The sequence below is a fragment of the Cuculus canorus genome, chromosome 25, assembly GCF_017976375.1.
Source record: "Cuculus canorus isolate bCucCan1 chromosome 25, bCucCan1.pri, whole genome shotgun sequence".
Taxonomy (NCBI): Eukaryota; Metazoa; Chordata; class Aves; order Cuculiformes; family Cuculidae; genus Cuculus; species Cuculus canorus.
This window is the reverse complement of record NC_071425.1, coordinates 3,235,947-3,253,336: the sequence shown is the minus strand read 5'-3', so window position 1 is coordinate 3,253,336 and position 17,390 is coordinate 3,235,947. Positions and strand designations below refer to the sequence as shown.

At 62.8% G+C, this 17,390-nt stretch overlaps 3 protein-coding genes across 5 annotated transcripts; all 3 read right to left on the bottom strand.

Moving 5' to 3' along the window:
- Positions 1-1,064: 1,064 nt before the first annotated feature.
- On the bottom strand, positions 1,065-7,518 carry COASY (Coenzyme A synthase). Of its 3 annotated transcripts, none has more exons than XM_054088727.1 (10): positions 7,055-7,518; positions 5,953-6,165; positions 5,050-5,264; positions 4,462-4,593; positions 3,998-4,187; positions 3,500-3,564; positions 2,675-2,759; positions 1,974-2,071; positions 1,726-1,864; positions 1,065-1,425 (listed from the first exon to the last, which is right to left on the bottom strand). In XM_054088727.1, the coding sequence occupies exons 1-10, from the start codon at positions 7,479-7,481 to the stop codon at positions 1,349-1,351; spliced, it is 1,641 nt and encodes a 546-aa protein (XP_053944702.1). In that variant the 5' UTR covers positions 7,482-7,518; the 3' UTR covers positions 1,065-1,348. The 3 variants fall into 3 exon arrangements, with proteins under 3 accessions (XP_053944702.1, XP_053944703.1, XP_053944704.1); XM_054088728.1 differs by having other exon boundaries at positions 1,077-1,425; positions 1,718-1,864; XM_054088729.1 differs by lacking the exons at positions 1,065-1,425; positions 1,726-1,864; positions 1,974-2,071 and adding an exon at positions 2,086-2,388.
- Positions 7,519-7,968: 450 nt separating this feature from the next.
- On the bottom strand, positions 7,969-11,223 carry HSD17B1 (hydroxysteroid 17-beta dehydrogenase 1). The gene is given in 6 exon segments (XM_009555388.2): positions 7,969-8,629; positions 8,702-8,885; positions 9,732-9,825; positions 9,913-10,092; positions 10,386-10,619; positions 10,622-11,223. Coding segments are annotated over 6 exon segments (1,398 nt in total). The 5' UTR covers positions 11,148-11,223; the 3' UTR covers positions 7,969-8,449.
- A 13-nt stretch (positions 11,224-11,236) lies between these two features.
- On the bottom strand, positions 11,237-16,081 carry NAGLU (N-acetyl-alpha-glucosaminidase). Its single transcript, XM_054088683.1, has 6 exons — positions 15,690-16,081; positions 14,228-14,375; positions 13,998-14,144; positions 13,735-13,820; positions 13,252-13,508; positions 11,237-13,101 (listed from the first exon to the last, which is right to left on the bottom strand). Exons 1-6 carry the CDS (start codon positions 16,052-16,054, stop codon positions 11,885-11,887), a joined length of 2,220 nt encoding a protein of 739 aa, XP_053944658.1. The 5' UTR covers positions 16,055-16,081; the 3' UTR covers positions 11,237-11,884.
- Positions 16,082-17,390: the final 1,309 nt, after the last annotated feature.

Here is a 17,390-nt window from a genome sequence, read left to right as displayed (position 1 = left end):
CTAAACCTCCCCTGGAGCAACTTGAAGCCATTCCCTCATCCCATCGCTTGTTCCTTGGGAGCAGAGCCCAGCACCCACCTCCCCACAAACTCCTTTCAGGGTGTTACAGACAACAATGAGGTCTCCCCTCAGCCTCCTCCAGGCTAAACAGCCCCAGGTCCCTCAAATGCTCTCATAATCCTTATTCTCCAGCCCCTTCCCCAGCTCCATTCCCTTCTCTGGACGCGCGCCAGCTTCTCAAGGTCCTTCTCGGAATGAAGGACCCAAAACTGAACCCAGGATTCGAGGTGCGGCCTCCTCAGCACTGAGCACAGGGGGACGATCCCTTCCCTGCTCCTGCTGGCCACAACATGGCTGATGCAAGCCAGGATGCTGTTGGCCACCTGGAGGACTGCTGGCTCTGTTCAGCCACTGCCAACCAACACCCCCAGGTCCTCTGCTGGGCAGCTTTCCAGCTGCTCTTCCCCACAGAGCCCGATTCCCACTCGGTGCCGCAGCCTCTGCTATCACAAAGCCCAGTTCCTGCTCGGTGCCAGCGCTGCCATGACCGCAGAGCCCAGGCCTCCCACTCGGTGCTGGTGCCATCATCACCACACAGCACTGGCGGGAAGGACCAACCCCGCAGCGTCACCTTGGCCCCAACATCAGGGCCTCGAGCCCCATGTGCTGCCCATCGCTGCTGTCAGAGTCCAGAGGAGGCCACAAGGATGATCCGAGGGCTGGAGCACCTCTTACAGGAGGACAGGCTGAGAGAGTTGGGGTTGTTCAGCCTGGAGAAGAGAAGGCTCCAGGGAGACCTTAGAGCAGCTTCCAGTGCTGAAAGAGGCTCCAGGAAAGCTGGGGAGGAGCTTTTGATCAGGGAGTGCAGGGAAAGGATGAAGAGAAACAGTTTTCAGCTGAAAGAGGGGAGATTGAGATGAGATCTTAGGAAGAAAAGTTTTTGCTGTGAAGATGGGGAGATATATCACAAATAAACCTGTTTTAAAATCTTGTCACTCTCCACAGCAGGAGCCGGGGGTGGCTGGGATGGGGGCCAGGCTGGGACACAGGGATGGGAGCAGCACACAGATACGTGCGGAGGGAGAAACCACTTTACTGTCACACAGGGAGTCCCAGGCACCGGTGCGGTCTCAGTCCTGCAGTCCAAGGAGCTGCTGTGACATCTCCCCGCTCACCAGGGGATGGCAGGTTCCCCAGCCCCTCAGCCCACCGTGGGGCTGGACGTGGCACGTGGGCTCAGTCCCCACCCTGCACTCCTCCCTGGCACGGCTTGCTCATTGATGGCATTTGATGGCGCGGCACAGGCCCTCACCTCCTGTCCTGCCCACGTAGGATCAGCACATGATGGTCAAGGGAACCGTGACCCCCTCACTGGCTGCGGTCCTGGCTCAGGCGCTGCTGCAGGAGGTCCCAAGCCTTCTCCACCTGCCAGAGAACCCACACAAGGTGGCCCTCAGAGCTTATGGTCAGGTCAGGGTCAAAGCCAGTGGCAAAACAGCACAGGCAGGGGTGCCACCCGCAGGTTCTACGCTTCCTGGCCTCTCCCTGCTTGCACTCACATCCCTAAATGCATCCCTTGTGGCTGTGCAAAGGCAGCCTGGATGCTGAGCCGCACACCCAGGCACACCGCGTGTGCATAACACTGAGCCCTCCAGTCCCTGTCATGGTCACCCACCACCTCTTCCCCCACCAAGATAGATCCCAGCCCGGGCTCTACCTGCTTACGGGTGATATCCGGCTCCCAGAGCGTGCACAGCACCACCTGCGCCTGCTCCACGCGCTCGCTGTTGGTCATCTGGCTCTGCAAACGGCTGCGGGCAGCCTCCTCGCTCAGCCCATCCCTTGCCATGATGCGCTTCACCGCCTGGCAGGACCAGAGGGGACACTCAAGTGCTCAAAGAGGACACTCAGGTGCTTGGAGAAGCTGAGAACAAACTCCAACAGCCAGGGATGGGCCAAGGGGCATCACCCACCTCCTCCTCTGGGATGATGGTCGTCCACACCTCATGGACCATGTCTTGCCAGCCAGCCTCCAGCAGCACGGCAGCGTCCAGCACGCACACAGCCTTTCCTAGGGAAGGAGGACATTCCTCGTTACCTGGCAATCACAAGGCAAGCGCTACTGCTCCTCAGGATCCAACCCAGCCAGTCCACTCACGCTCACGGAAACCAGCCCTTCCTGCAAACTGGCAGCATGGATGCTTTACCACGGAGCCAAAGAAACACACGTGGAAAAGAGAACAGCAGGCAGAGGCTGTGTTTGCTTAAAGGGCACACCTGGGGCGGTAGGTGTCCAAGGCCCAGTGCCTGCAGCCAAATTCCTCCCAACAGCATCTCCCAACAGCTGGAAAACTGCTCCCAGAAGGAATACACACCGCGGCTGGAGCGCTACACCAAATCCGAACTTCAGTCATGAGGGAAAGAGAAAGCAACCTCCACCGCCCTGCAGAGCAGGGAGCTGAAGGTCCCAGCTGTGAGCCCCAGGGTTCTGCTCAGACACGCTGGTGAAAATCCCCAGTGAGCTGCCCCGCAGAAAAGAGCGGGTTCGGAGCATGGACAATACTTGTAGTGCTGCCAACAGCAGCAGATTCCTGGGCTCTGGGTCGTGTCGTGCTGCAGAAAACCACGCACTCAACTCCGACCTTTGTATTGCGATTCGAGCTGCCCTACTTACCCTGAGCATCCGCCTCCCTGACCTGCTCTTTGACCATTTGGGCTATCTGAGGCCACACGATGTCTGTGAGACTCTTCAGCCGCTCCTAGAAAGGTCCACGATGGAGTCAGTTAGTTGCCCTCAGAACCCCTGGGCACCAACAAGGGAGCAGCATCAGTCAGAGGGCAACCAAAGAACCTGCTAAATCTCAGGGATGTGGCCCATGGCATCCCTTGCCAAGTTCTAAGGAGCTTCCAGCTGAGGAGCCACTCATGCCTGCTGATGGGGTCAAGGCTCTTTTTTTCCTAGTCCTCTCCTTTCCCTACCAGGCACAGCAGAACCTCAGTATCCATCGCAAAAGGCACTTTGCAGAGACCCACCCCGCAGCACGGCGAGCTCCCACGCTGCAGCACCCAACTGGGGGAACCCCTTGAGCTGCCTTCATGCCCAAGCTGGGGGTTGAACGAAGGGCCGAGTGCCGGCCTGGCCAATAGAGCCCAGTTTGGCTGTCGCATCACTCAGCCCCACTGGGGACGAGCCCAAACCACGCAGGGGTCACAGAGCACCGGCTCGTACGTCAGGGCTGTTGCTCCGCACTGGGTGAAGGATGTGCGAGGATGGGGACACGGAGGCAGCAGCAGCCGCTGGGGTGACAGGAGTGTGTCCTGTGCGGCTGCTGATGGCTTTAGAGACAAGATCTCTGTGTCCTGTCTGTATGTCACTGCCAGAAAGTGCAGTCAGGAAGGCGTCACGAGCTCAAAGGGCTGAAAATTAAAGAGCCTCAGCACAGAGGCAGAGCTCCCCGCCGAGCAGGTTAAATATTGACAGGCTCTGTAATGCTCTCACCTGGTTTCCAAACACTTTGGCTCCAAGGACTCTCCTGTTAATCGTCCCATCTTCATTCAAGATCTCTGCAAGACAGAAGCAGAACAGGTTTGGGAGGAATGAATCCTACTCACTTCCCTGCGGCAGCCGAGGTCAGAGTGAAAGGATTTGGACATGGGGCCCTCCAAGGGACCTGGAAAAGAGCTGCAGGATCTGGCCTGACAACTCTACTCCAGGAAGTAGACTGGGAAGGACTTTTCCTAGACAAATAACAGCTGGATTTAGCCTTCCACGAGGCAGTTTTCAGCGGCTCTGACACAGGATGGGCAAGATTTTGGGAAAGCAGTGGTTTGCCCTGCTTGGCCCCAACCCAACGATCACTGAATCGGCTACAGAGCCTGACGTGGAGCCAAAATCCCACGGGGAGGAGAGCACAGGCCAGGACGGCTCCCTGGGACGATGCCACCCCTTCCTCCTCTTCCTCATCCCAGTCTTCTCCGCAGCCCTCGGCGGCTCTACCTGCCCCAAAGGTTGCCACCACCCGCTCGTAGGCAGGGCCACCGGGGACGTAGACAGCATGGCCCAGCTTGTCAGCGTCGATGAGGAACGCTCCCAGCTGCCCCAGGAGTTTAGCGATGGAGGATTTTCCACTCCCAGTTCCTCCAGTCAGGCCGATCACGTATGGGTGTGAAGGCAAGGCAGGGTTTTGCTACGGGAAGAAGGAAAGCTGTTGCCAGCAGACAGATGACGCGGGCTCTGCCCGAGGAGGACCTCGACCACCCAGCCTTGAGAGGGGCCTGAAAGCTCCTCGTGCTGCAGAGCAGGACCCGGCTCTTGCCTGAGCCAGCAGGCAGGCGTCCCCCAAAACCTGCCCCTCTGTGCACGGGGACAAGCTGGTTCCCCAGCCCCAAGCCTGCCAGCCCTCCTGCCAGGCACACCGTCACCCCTCGCAGCCCACAGCTCTCCAAGTGTTCCCCCCTCACCCGTGGTGGACGCAGCAACGTCCCCAGCAGCCTCTGCCGGAGGCTGGAGGAGCTGATCTTCTCCTCCTCGTTCTGAGCGTGGTCGGGGTCCTTCATCAACAGGATCTCGTAGACAACCAGCTCGGGGAGCCCCTGCCGAGAGAAAATACCCCCCCCAAGGGTGTCAGCCCCGCAGTGGAAGGAAGGAGGCTTGGTGGGAGGTCAAGGTCTGAACAAAGCAGCACAAACAAGGCTGTGGCTGCTGCCAGTGTCCCCATGGGGCAGCTCCGTCCCCACTAGTGGCCCGTTCCCGGCACAATCCCAACCCTCCCCATGCATGCAGAGCTGGTGGCACTGCTCAGGGTCCTGCCACGTGCAGAGGCTGCTCCACCGCCACTGGGACGCATGTAGCCAGGGACACAAAGCACCCCTCTGCAGGTTGCTGGTGGACACAGGCACGGGCATCCTGCCCTAAAGCATGGGCTGGGGCACATGGTGGCACCGAACAGCCACGTCTGCTCACCAAGACCAAATGTGCCCACAGCCAAAGGCAGGCGGGGATGCAGGGAAGGGAAAGGGCAGCCCACGGGCTCCAGCACAGGCATTTACATTTTCAAGTCTCTTCTTGTTGACAGCCTCCCCTCCCTTGCGGGTCTCCTCGCTGACCACCAAGCACTGCAGGTTGGGGTCTGTCACCGAGGGGCCATAGGGGTCGGCCAGAGGGACAATGTCGTAACACAGAGAGGGCTTCACGTCCTCCAGGAACTCCTGCAGCTTCGCCGCTCGCAGCTCATATGGCTCGATCAGCTCCATCAGGACCTTGTCTGCCAGGTGCCAGGAGGGTGGAGAAGCAAGAGAGTGTCTGTTTAACAACACGGAATCACAGAATCATAGAATCATTCGGTTGGAAAAGACCTTTGAGTCATGGAGTCCAACCATCCCTGTCCACTACTAAACCATCCCTGAGCACTTCATCTGCCCGTCTTTTAAGCACCTCCAGGGATGGGGACTCCACCACCTCCCTGTGCAGCCTCTGCCAGTGCCTGAGAACCTTTTCAGTGAAGAAATTTTTCCTAATATCCAATCTAAACCTCCCCTGGCCATGTCCTCTTGTCCCATCACTTGTTATTTGGGAGAAGAGAACAGCGTCCACCTCACCACAACCTCCTCTCAGGGAGCTGAAGAGAGCGATAAGGTCTCCCCTCAGCCTCCTTGTCTTGGAGCAGAGGGTGATGGAGATGAAACTCATCTGTGACACTTGGAGGCTGCCTCCTCCATCTCCCCTCATCCCTGCTGCACCCGCAGCACCCGTGCTTGCTGCTCCGGATGGGATGCTAGATCCCCACCGTCACCCTACTAGGACACCCAAGTGTCTTGGATGCAAAATGGCCAGGCCCTCACACACCACAGGGAGCCTGGACCACCTCTCTCTGTGTCCCATCACAGTCAAACCTCCCCGACACCCCCATCTCCCCCCTGCTCCCGCACGGTGCTGGCTGCCCTGATACTCACGGCGGAGCAGATTCCCGTCAGCCACCCCGGCCACGAGCCGGTGCTGTGCCAGGAGGCAGCAGGCGCTGAGCAGGAAGCGGTGGGCACAGTGGAGGCGGTCGAAGGTGCCGCCGACCACCACGCCAGAGAAGCTGGGGAGCACCGAGTCAAGGTCTGCACTGGGATCCAGGTCTGCACTGGGATCCAGGTCTGCACTGGGATCCAGGTCGGGGTCTGTGCCAGGGAACACACCAGGGTCTGCACCAGGGAATGCACTGGGGGCTGTGCCGGGGTCTGCACTGGGGAACACACCGGGGTCCACACCAGGGTCCGAATTGGCGAACACACCGTCAAACGCACTAGGGAACAGACTGGGATCCGTATCAGGCAATGCACTGGGATCCAGATTGGGGAACACACCAGGATCTGGATCGGGGTCTGCACTGGAGGATGCACCAGGGAACGCACGGGGGTCCAGAACAGGGTCTGCACCGGGGGTCTGGATTGGGGATAGCACCAGGGAATGCACTGGCGTCTCGATCGGGATCTGGATCAGGGTCCACATTGGAGAACACAGCAGGGATTATTGCATTAGTGTCTGGATCAGGGATCACACCGGGGAATGCACCGGGGTCCGGATTGGGGATCGCATTGGGGAACACACGAGGGTCTGGATCAGGGGTCACACCGGGGAATGCACTGGGGTTTGGATCAGGGATCACACCGGGGTCCGTATCGGGGATCACACTGGGGTCCAGACAGGGGAACACACCGGGGTCCAGACTGGGGTCTCAACTGGGGAGTGCACTGGGGAACACACTGGGGTCCGGATCAGGGTCCAGATTGCGGGACTGCACCAGGGATCGGATCGGGGTCCGCACCGAGGATTAAAGCAGGAATCGCACCGGGGTCCGGATCGGGGAAACGCACCAGGGACGGGCTTGGGGCTCAAAGCGGGGTCGGGACGGGGGAATACACCAGGGACCGGCTGGGGGATTGCACCGGGGAAAGCACCAGAGTCGGGATGGGGGGATGCCCCAGGGACCGGTTGGGGGATTACACCGGGGTCGGGATGGGGGAATGCCCTAGGGACCGGCTCGGGGCTCCCTTCCGTGTCACGTACCGGGGCGCTCGGTGCCGCCGAGCAGCAGTGCGGGCAGCCCGGGGGCGCAGCCGTAGGCGGCGGAGGCGAAGAGCCGCAGCCCCCGCTGCAGCGGCCCCGGCGGCCCGGGCGGCTCCTGGGCGAGCAGGACGAGCGGCGGGTGGGCGAGACGGCGGCCGGGACCGAGCAGGACGCGCAGATCCAGGTCCCCTCGCGACGACGACGCCGCCGCCTCGTAAAGCGCCGCCAACGCTCGGAGCAGCGCGGGACCGGCGGGCGGAGCGGCGGGGAGCGGCCGCGGGGCGGCGAGCGACAGCCCCGGCTGCAGGTGCACGTACAGCGGCCCCGACACCAGTCCCGCCGCCGCCGAGAGTGCCGCCGCCGCCCGCCGGGGCAGCGAGCACAGCGGCGCCGTCAGCACCAGCAGCCCCGAGCCGAACGGAGCCATCGCTCCCGCAAGCTCCGCCCCCCAACCGGCTCCGCCCCCCAACCGGCTCCGCCCCCCCAACCGGCTCCGCCCCCCCAACCGGCTCCGCCCCCCCGGAGGAGGGAAAGGGGAGAGCCCCGGGAGGGGGGGGGGGCGCAAGGGAGGCATCGGGATGGAGCCTTATCGGGTACCGGGGAGGCGCTGGAGCCCGAGGGAAACGGAATGAACCCCTACCGGTCACGGGGAACCGGGCTGAGCCCCACCGAGGACCGGGCTGGATACTTACCGGGCACGGGGAACCGGGCTGGAGCCTACTGGGAAACGGAATGAACCCCTACCGGGCACCGGGCTGAATCCCCGCTTGCGACACCGGGAGCCAAACGGAGCGTGGGAACCAGGGGAGCCACCGGAGAACGGGCTGAACCCCACCGGGCACAGGGGGAACCCCCAAGGACAGGGATGAACCCCTACCGGGCACCGGGGACAAGGATGAACCCTCTGGGGACCGGGATGAACTCCCACTGGGCACTGGGGACCGGGATGAACCCTCCGGGGACGAGAATGAACCCCTACCGGGCATCAGGGACCGGAATGAACCCCTACCAGGGACCGGGATGAACCCCCACCGAGCACTGGGGACTGGGATGAACCCCCGTTGGGGACCGGGATGAACACCGCTAGTCCCCGAGGATGGGGCTGATCCCTGCCAGGAACCAGACTGAACCCCAACGGATCCCCGAGATGGGGCTGATCCCTCCCAGCTGGATCGCGGGGGACCAGGGGAGCCCCAGGGACTGAATCCCACTGGGTACCAGGGACCGGGCAGGATGGGAGGGACAGAGCCAGGAGCTGCAACGCGGCTTTATTGGTGCCACGATGGCAGTGAGACCCCTCCAGATGGGATGGACACCGCGGGGTTGAGGTTCTGCGCTTGCAGGACGGGGGGTCCGCACCCCAGGGCAGTCACCCCGGCATCACGGCGGCTCTGCTCAGGGCTGGGGCTCGCTGGCGTCACTGGCCTCGCCGTGGCCGAAGACGAAGTCATGCATGGCCTGGACGTACATGGAGCCATTGGGGCTGTCCAGGCGCAGGCGGGAGAGCGAGGCGAAGCGCTGGGTGGTGAGGCGACGCAGGGGAGGACAGGGGGTGCCGATGGCCTCCAGGAACACCTGGAAGAGGGATCAGATCCATCCCGGCACAGGCACAGCCCCCCTGTTGGACCCCCCAGCCCAGGGACTGACCTGCAGGACCTCTTCCACCTCCTGGGCCGCCTCGCAGAAGAAGCTCTGACAGTGCTGGAGGTACCGGTGGTAGAGATTCTGCGTCTTGGTGTCCAACCCCTGCAGCTCGCTGCTCTCAGGGTCTGGGCGCTGCAGGTTGGCCAGGAAGCTGGTGTTGACGGGTCCGCACTCTACCAGTGTCACACTGCGAGAAGGAATGTGGCAGCAGCTCTGAGCCAAGTGTGTGAGCCACCATGGTACCCTCCATCACAAATTTCACCTCCACCCCAACATCACCTCCATCCCAACCACCACCTCCACCTCCATCCCAAACACCACCTCCATCCCAAACACCACCTTCACCTCCACCCCAACCACCACCTTCACCCCAACCACCACCTTCACCCCAACATCACCTCCATCCCAACCTCCACCTCCATCCCAAACACCACCTCCGTCTCCATCCCAAACACCACCTCCATCCCAACCATCACCTCCATCCCAACCATCACCTCCATCCCAACCATCCCAAACACCACCTCCGTCTCCATCCCAAACACCACCTCCACCTCCATCCCAACCACCACCTCCATCCCAACCACCACCTCCATCCCAACCACCACCTCCATCCCAAACATCACCTCCATCCCAAACATCACCTCCATTCTAACCATCACCTCCATCCCAACCACCACCTCCACCTCCATCCCAAACATCACCTCCACCTCCAACCCAACCACCACCTCCATTCTAACCATCACCTCCATCCCAAACATCACCTCCATTCTAACCATCACCTCCATCCCAAACATCACCGCCATTCTAACCATCACCTCCATCCTAAACATCACCTCCATCCCAACCTCCACCTCCAACTCCATCCCAACCTCCACCTCCAACTCCATCCCAACTATCACCTCCACCCCAAACATCACCTCCATTCTGACCACCACCTCCATCCCAAACACCACCTCCATCCCAGCATCCCTCCACCTCCATCCCAGCACGTGGAGAACAGAGCCGCAATCCCCGTGGCTCTGCCGGGACTCACTGGATGTTGAAGGGCTGCAGGACGATGGCCAGGCTCTCACACAGCCCCTCCACCGCAAACTTGCTGGCACAGTACACGGCATTGAAGGGCAGCCCTGGGGCAGAAACACACCCTGAACACCAGGTCCCTTCCTTGTAGCTCCTCATGCCATGGGTCCAACCGCAGCAGGACCAGGTCTCACCTTGCAGCCCCCCGATGCTGCTGGAGACAATTATCCGCCCAGCTCTGCGGCGCTTCATGGCAGGCAGGAACGCCTGGATGGTGCGGATGGTCCCAAAGAGGTTCACGTCGAAGACGGTCTTCATGGCTTGGTCGGAGCAGGTCTCCAGGGGACCCATCAGTCCCACCCCGGCGTTGCAGACTGCCGGGCACAGCGCCGGTGAGCGGGCCACAGCACCCCCTGCCCGCTCCCCCGCACCATCGAGGTGCCAGAAGATGGGAATGTGGACACCATTCCCTGGTGATGGAGCAGCGACCCTCAGCATCACCAAACCCATCTCCTGCTCTACTGAACATCTCCCAACCCAGTCCCGGGACTGCCGGCACCTCCCGTGATTTGCCCTGTGCTCCCCGTGCCCCGGTGAGGATCGGTGACCCCAGAGGGGTCCCCCGCAGCCACCTTGGGGACAGCGGGGGCACCGAGAAGAACCATACCCAGCACATCCAGCTGCTGCTGCCCCTGCAACTGCTGCACCGCGGCCTCCAGCGAGCGCGGGTCGGTGACATCGAGCTGCAGGACCTCCAGCGTGCTGGGGCAGCAGCCCCCCAGGCGCTCCCGCAGCCGCTCTTCCTTGGCCAAGTCACGCATGGTGGCGTAGACTGGAGGAGAGACCGCCGTGGTGGTGGTGGTGGTGGTGGTGAGCTCAGGCTCCTCTGGAGCTGCCGCCTGGCCCAGGAGACCCCTTCCCCAGATGCCACCCCATGGCGCATCGTCCCCCCTCCTTTACCTTTGAACCTGTGAGCGGTGTCGGCTGCCAGGCGCGCGGCCAACCCCAAGCCGATGCCTGAGGAGCAGCCTGTGATCAGCACCGTGGTTTTCTCCATGGCAAAGCGGTGGCAGCCGAGGGGGGCCGCGCCGTTTAAAAAGGACTGGGAAGGAGGGTTCCTCCTTTGCCCCCCACCCCTGTGTTGTGTCTGCCGCCTTATCTCAAGGCTCCTCCACCCACCTCCCTCGCGGCGTCCGGCGCTCCCTACGCTCAATGCTTGCGCAGCTGTGGTGATAAAGACCCCACAGAGCCAGGACCACCCCCAGGAGGAGGCTCTGGGGCACAAGGGCAGCGAAGACAGGGGTCGGCGCCAGCTCCAGCCACGCCGTGCCGTGCCACGCAAGGCATCCCAGCTGCCGGCACGCTCCTGACAATGTGTTTTTCCAGCTATGGAGGCTCGAAGGCCAAGTGCTGCTCCCCTACTCCTCATTTCCCACCAGTCCCGCACTGGGGAGAGGAGATGGACGCACACGAAGAGAAGAGCACTCACCACCAGGTCTTTACTCGCAGCCCCCGAGCCCCGACTTGTGGGGAGAAAGGCCTAAAATAAACCCATCCCAGTGAGCACAACCCCAGTGTCACCACAGAAAACTCTGCAAAGTTTCTTTCGATACAAAAGGCACCAAGTGTGGCCGGGGCCGTGCAGGGCCCCCCCAGGCACTGGGGTTCATGGGGTAGGAAGCGTCCGGCACAGCGATCCCCACGCTCCCACAGGAGGGGCTGCTCTGCCCCATCTCGCTGCCACCTTCCCGGCTGCTTCTCCGCCAGCCCCAGGCTCTGCGTGTCCTTTCCTTTTGTCCTTGAGCAATCCCAGCTCCTGTCAAGCTTCCAGCTGGGAGCACTGGGGTGGCAGAACCTTCACCTCCCGGCTCCCACCTCCGGCAGCCGAGCTTTCCCAGGGCCAGGAGCCAGGGAGGGCTGAGCACGGCGCAGGATGGGTCCCTGGAGAAAAACCTGCTCCCCATCCATCTGCCAGCCTCCCTCTGCGCGCATCCAACCCACACAGGGGTTGGGTCCAGGCTGGTTGGTGGCCACCAAAGCTCTGCATCTTCACTCCAGCACGGCCGGGACGCAGCGTTGAGGCAGGAGGTGTGGGAGCCCGGACACCGAAAGGCACGGGATGTCTGCTCTCCCTCTCGGGGGAGGCTCCAGAGACTCAGCCTAAAGTCACGCCGGTCCAGCGTTGCTGCGTCGCAGCGCGCTGGGGTAGTATTTGAGGAACAGCTTCCTGGAGATCTCCAACGTGTCCCCAGCCGGCACGGCCGGGTAGCGCTTCTTGTTGTAGACAAAACCTCTCTCCACCTGAAAGACAGCCTGGTTGAACTGGTCCTGATGGAAAGGGGTACCCGAGTTGAGGCTCTCAACCAGGACAGAAACGAAGAGGCTCCAGCGCACACCGTAGTAATCCAGCACCAGCCCCCCCAGCTGCTTGTTGGCGTAGTCTAGGATGTTCCCAGTGGGTCCCCAAAGTGTCACCTGGTTTCGGGCATTCAGCTCGTACTGCTCGGCTTCGCGGTCGCTGGTGGCCACGGCACGGGCACTCTCAAGCCAGCGGCCCAGCAGGAAGAGGCTGTGGCTGCAGAGGAGGTTGTCGAGCTCTGGCAGAAGGTCGTAGACCAACACTCCGCCGGCCGTCAGCAGCTCCGGCAGCGCGTGGCTCTGGAAGGCCTGGCGGATGCTCAGGTAGTAGTCGCTCACCAGTTGCTGAGCCGCCTGCCGCGTGACGTCCACCAGGTCATAGCGGAAGGTGGGACTGGAGCCCAGGTCGGCGCTGGCGCTCAGCAGGAGCCGCCAAGCCTCGTAGACATCGCTGGCGTTGTACCACAGCTCCGTGTCCATGTGCAGGGAGGGCCGGCGCACCAGCGGGCTGCGGTTGTGGTTGACGCAGACGCCGGTGCAGTTGTAGACGCTGCGGAGGAGCAGGCGCCAGGCACTGGCGGCGGCAGCATTCGGGGCGCCGTAGCGGCGCTCGGCGTAACGGGTCACCCAGCTGGGGAGGTCGAGGGGCTCCTGGCGCCAGCCCAGCTCGTTCATCAGCTCGTACACCATGTCGTTCTGCTCGATGCCCTCAGGCACCAGCCCGGTGCCCACCATGGTGGAGTTGGGGAAGCGGCGAGCCGCGAAGGGGCCGTGGTTGATGGCCTCCACGGTGCCAAAGAGACCGTGATTGCCCCCAAAGTTGTGCAGCATGCACCAGATAAAGGGCTGCCCGTAGAAGGATTCCGTCCACTGGTAAACAGGTTTGGACTCAGCAAATAGGTCAAGGACGATCATCCTGCCGAGGGGGACGCCGTGCAGCAGGGCCCGCACCTGCGCCGGCTGCCAGAAGTCCGGTTGGTGCTGGAAGAGCCAACCCTGCATCAGCCACAGTGCCTCGGGGTCAGCTGCGGACAGAGGAGCATGGGGTGAGGGTCCCCTCTCAGCAAAGCCACACAGGTGTCCCGTGAAGCCACCGACCACCCCTCTTGGAGGGGGCTTTGAAGGTCTGGCACCAACAGCCATTCCCTCCTCCCCAGCGCCACGCGCTGACCCACCTCCTGTCATGGACCTGAAGACGGCGTTGCTGACCCTCGAGAGATACGCAGGGTCAGAGGAGATGGGAGTCATCTCATTGAAGGTGTCAGCGCTATAAACGTGATCTGTGCCAAACTCCTTGATCAGCTCCTTCAGGAAGAGGGTCCCGATCACCTGGAACATGGGGTCCTCCGGGTCCAGCAGGTAGATACACGAGTAGGTACAGTCGAAGTGGCTCCAGCCCCCAAGGCGAGTGGCGTTCACACGCGGGAAGACCCTGTGCCGGAGATGGGAATCAGGAGCAGGACAGGGGCCAAGGCAGCCTCCTCGGGAAGCCGGCGAAGGCACAGGAGGGCCAACAGCTGCATTGGCCCCAACAGTGCTCTGTGCAGCTGATGCTGGTGGGAGCTGGGACCCCAAGAAGAGCCCAGGGTGGAGATGCTGGGAAGGGAGCCACAGCCGGGGCGCCAATCCGGCTTTTGTTCTCATGGGGCTGCACCTACCGGAGAATCCCTTGGGGCACGTGGCCTGCGAAGGCCGGTAACACTGTGATCATCCCCAGCGAGCGCATCCTCTCCACGATCCGGTACTGAAACAGAGAAGGAGAGTGACAGTAAGAGGAGAGGGGTGTTCACCTCCCTGCTGGGGTCCCCCCCGGGCACTGCTGGAGCTGAGGAAGGGAGTGACGGCCCCAGAACCTCTGCGAGTGCTGTCCTGGCCCCACGCAGGGCAGAGGGTGTGTGAGCAGCTCCAGTGCCCCCGGTACCTGCAGGTAAAGCTGCTTGAGATGCCAGGACGGTGGCAGCGGCCCTGCCCAGCCGCGGAGGTTCCCCATCCTGTTCCAAGCCAGGAACGCCGGTCCCGTGAAGTAGGCATCGATCTCAGACTGGTTGAGGCCGAGGGAACGGTATACCTGTGCGGGGCAGTGGGGGCTCAGCCGGCCCCACAGCCACCCCACGGCTCCCTCACCGCCCCGCACACGCCCCGATACTCAACCCGCTGCCAGATCGCCTCCTGCCCCACGAAGGCGGGTGCCAGGTTGATGCCGCTGAGCGCCATCCAGTCGATCTCCCGCTCCCAGCGTGCCCAGTCCCACCAGGGGTAGGAGTAGCTCTGGGTGCAAACGTTCTGGTAGTACCGGTACCTGGGGAGGGGAGAGCAGGGGGGAGGCTGCAGGCTGGGTCCACCCCATTCCAATCCATAGTCCTGTCACCGCTCTCGTCTCTTCTCCCATCCCCATTCCCAGCCTTGTCCCTGTTCCCATTCCTGTCCCTGTTCTCGTCCCCAATCCTGCTCCTTGCCCCATTCCCATTCTTGCCCCTGTTTCTATCACCATTCCCATTCATGTCCCCATTCTCAAACCTATTCCTGTTCCCAACCCCAGCCCTCTCCATTTCCGTTCCTATCCTCATCCCCATTCCTGTCCCCATGTCCATGCCAATCCCTATTCCCATTTTTGACCCTGCTCCTATCCCCATCCCTGTTCCCATCCCTGTCCCATTCCTATTCTTGTCCCCATTCCTGTCTCCATTCCCGTTCCTGTCCCCATTTTCATCCTTGTTCCTGTTCCCAACTCCATCCCTGTTCCCATTCCCATTCTAATCCTCATGCCCATTCCTGTCCCCATCCTCGTTCCCATTTTTGACCCTGTTCCTATCCCCATCCCCATTCCTGTCCCCATGTCCATTCCCATCCTTGTTCCCATCCCTGTTCCTGACCCCATTCCCATTTTTGCCCTGTCTCTGTCCCCATCCCCATCCCTGTTCCCGTTCCTCCATTCCTGTCCCCAGACCCATTCCCACCCTCGTTCCTGTTCCCATTCCCATCCCTGTTCCCATTTTTTCCCCATTCCTGCCCCCATCCCTGTTCTCATCCCCATCCCCATCCCCATCCCCATTCCCACCCTCGTTCCCGTTCCTCCATTCCTGTCCCCATCCCTGTTCCCGTTTTTGCCTCCGTCTGTCCCCATCCTTATTCCCATTCCTCTGTCGCCATTCCCATCTCTGTCCCCATTCCCGGTTTTGCTCACGATCCTCCATTCTATTCCCGTTCTTCCCCCGTTCCTCCGTCCTCATTCCCGTTTTTTCTCCCCCTTTCCCGTTTTTGCCCCGTCCCTGTCCCCATCCCTGTTCCTGCCCTTGTTCCCGTTCCTCCGTTTCCATTCCTATCCCCGTTCCCGTTTTTGCTGCCGTCCCTGTTCCCGTTCCCACTCTCGTTTCCGTTCTTCCGTTCCCATCCCCATCCCCGTTTTTGCCCCCATCCCCGTTTTTGCCGTTTTTTGCTCCGTTTTGCCCATCCCCGTTCCAGTCCTCGTTTCCGTTCCTCCGTTCCTGTCCCCGTTACCGTTTCTGCCCCGTTCCTGTCCCCATCCCCATCCCCGTTCCCGTTCCCGTTCCTCTCCTCGTTCCCGTCCCTCCAACGAGCCGTGCCCGCACCGGGGGCCCCGCAGCCCCGTTACCTGCCGGGGGCGGCCCCGCGGACCTCCCGGGACAGGCGGGGCAGAGGCTCGGGCAGCCGGAGCTGCGCCCCCGACCAGGACAGGTGGCAGCCGCACCAGTCGCGCAGGTACCGGTACAGCCCTGCGGCCGCCGCGGCTCCGCTCGAACCGATCACGGCCACAGCCACGGCGGTTCCGGGCGGAGAGAGCAGCCGGTACTGATCGGGGCCGCCCGCCGCCAGCGCCGCCTCCACCGACAGCGACACCGCGGCCGCGCGGGCACCGAGCAGCCGCCGCGCCAGCGCCCGCACCGCCGCCTCCTGCCGCGCGTCCCCCGGGGCCGCCGCCGGCAGCGCCAGCAGCAACAGCGCCAGCAGCAACGCCATCGCCGCCGCCGCCGCCGCCCCGCCGGCAGCCAGTGGAGGGGGGCGGGGGGACGGCGGCAGCCAATCAACAGCGGAGGGGGCGGGGCTTAGGCAGAGACAGCCAATAGGAGAGCTTTGTGGGCGGGATCGAGAAGGGGCGTGACGTAAGCCAATCAGAAGACGGCGTGGGCGGAGCCGAGCGACAGGTGGCAGCCCGCAGTCAATGAGAGGGCGGGCAACAGCCAATCAACGGTGAAGGGGGCGTAGCCTTAGCAGAGACAGCCAATCGGAGGGGAGAGGGCGTGGCCGGGCGAGAGGGGGCGGGGCATGATGAGCGACTCGAGGGGCGGAGCCTCGAGCAGCCAATCAGAGTGCAGTCTGGTGTCCCAGACAGCCAGTCAGCGTCGGAGAGGGCGGGGACTGAGTTCCCACAGCCAGTCGGAGAGCTGCGCGGGCGGGGCCGAGCGGGAGAGCGGTGGGGCAAGACGAGCAACTGCCAAACAATATGGCGGGAGGGCGGTGAGGGGCCGCTGACAGCCAATCAGCGGCAGAGCGGGCGGGGCCGAGCCCGTTCCGGTACCGGAGAGGGGATGGCGATGCTGGTCCCGGTGTCCCGCCTTGCGTGACAGCGGAGCGGGGAGGGAGGCGGGGACGCACCGAGCACGTCCCGCCTTTTCCCGGCCCCGCGGCTGCTCCCGGAGCTCAGCCCCACCGTCGATCCCAAAGGGGGCGCTGCGATCCGGGATCGGCCCCGTTTCGCCTTCGCGGCTCGGGGTCCCTCCCGGGATGGAGCCCGGTGCTGGCTTTGGGGCGGGAGGGAAGGCCGAGCTCTGCCAGCCAGCACCGGGGCTGCCCCGGGGACCGGGCAGAGACACGGCCATTGCAGCGGGAGCGGCGCAAGAAGGGGTGAAAGCGGAGGGCAGAGTCCCTGCGGCTCAGAGACGGGACCTCCCTCCGCGGCCACCGCTTCAGACGCACCCCAGAGCCCACAGAAACCTTCTCAAACCCCTCCAGCAGCTCCCAAGGAACGCGCCTGAGGAAACACCTTCATGCCATGTGGGACCAGGGGCCTCAGGAGCCACACGGCAGCCCCCGTCCTCATAAAAGGGCAGCCCCAGGTTCCATCCTGCCTCAGTTCTTCCTCCTCCAGAGCTGCTCCTTTCACCCAGTGAAGGGTTTTATCTGGGCAAGCAGGAGGCTCCAGGCCGGCCTTCAACCAGCCCAGCACAAAGGGTTGTGGGGCCCGCAGCAGGGAAGCCGAAGGTCCCAGCTCTCCCAGGAGGCTCTCAGGGCTCTGTCTCCAGCCAGGGAAGAGGGGCTGCCTGGAAGCACCCTTGGGAAGCAGAGAAGAGGCCAC

What these genes read in the sequence shown, in the direction of transcription:
- COASY (XM_054088727.1), bottom strand. Translation starts at nt 7,481, where the DNA reads ATGGCTCCGTTCGGCTCGGGGCTGCTGGTGCTGACGGCGCCGCTGTGC. An exon ending in TGACGGGAATCTGCTCCGCC is followed by an intron (nt 5,265 to 5,952) that starts GTGAGTATCAGG and finishes GGCACCTGGCAG; the next exon opens with ACAAGGTCCTGATGGAGCTG. An exon ending in CAGGGAGGCGGATGCTCAGG is followed by an intron (nt 2,072 to 2,674) that starts GTAAGTAGGGCA and finishes CTCCTTCCCTAG; the next exon opens with GAAAGGCTGTGTGCGTGCTG.
- NAGLU (XM_054088683.1), bottom strand. Translation starts at nt 16,054, where the DNA reads ATGGCGTTGCTGCTGGCGCTGTTGCTGCTGGCGCTGCCGGCGGCGGCC. An exon ending in TCAAGCAGCTTTACCTGCAG is followed by an intron (nt 13,821 to 13,997) that starts GTACCGGGGGCA and finishes TCTCTGTTTCAG; the next exon opens with TACCGGATCGTGGAGAGGAT. An exon ending in GTGCCCCAAGGGATTCTCCG is followed by an intron (nt 13,509 to 13,734) that starts GTAGGTGCAGCC and finishes TCTCCGGCACAG; the next exon opens with GGTCTTCCCGCGTGTGAACG.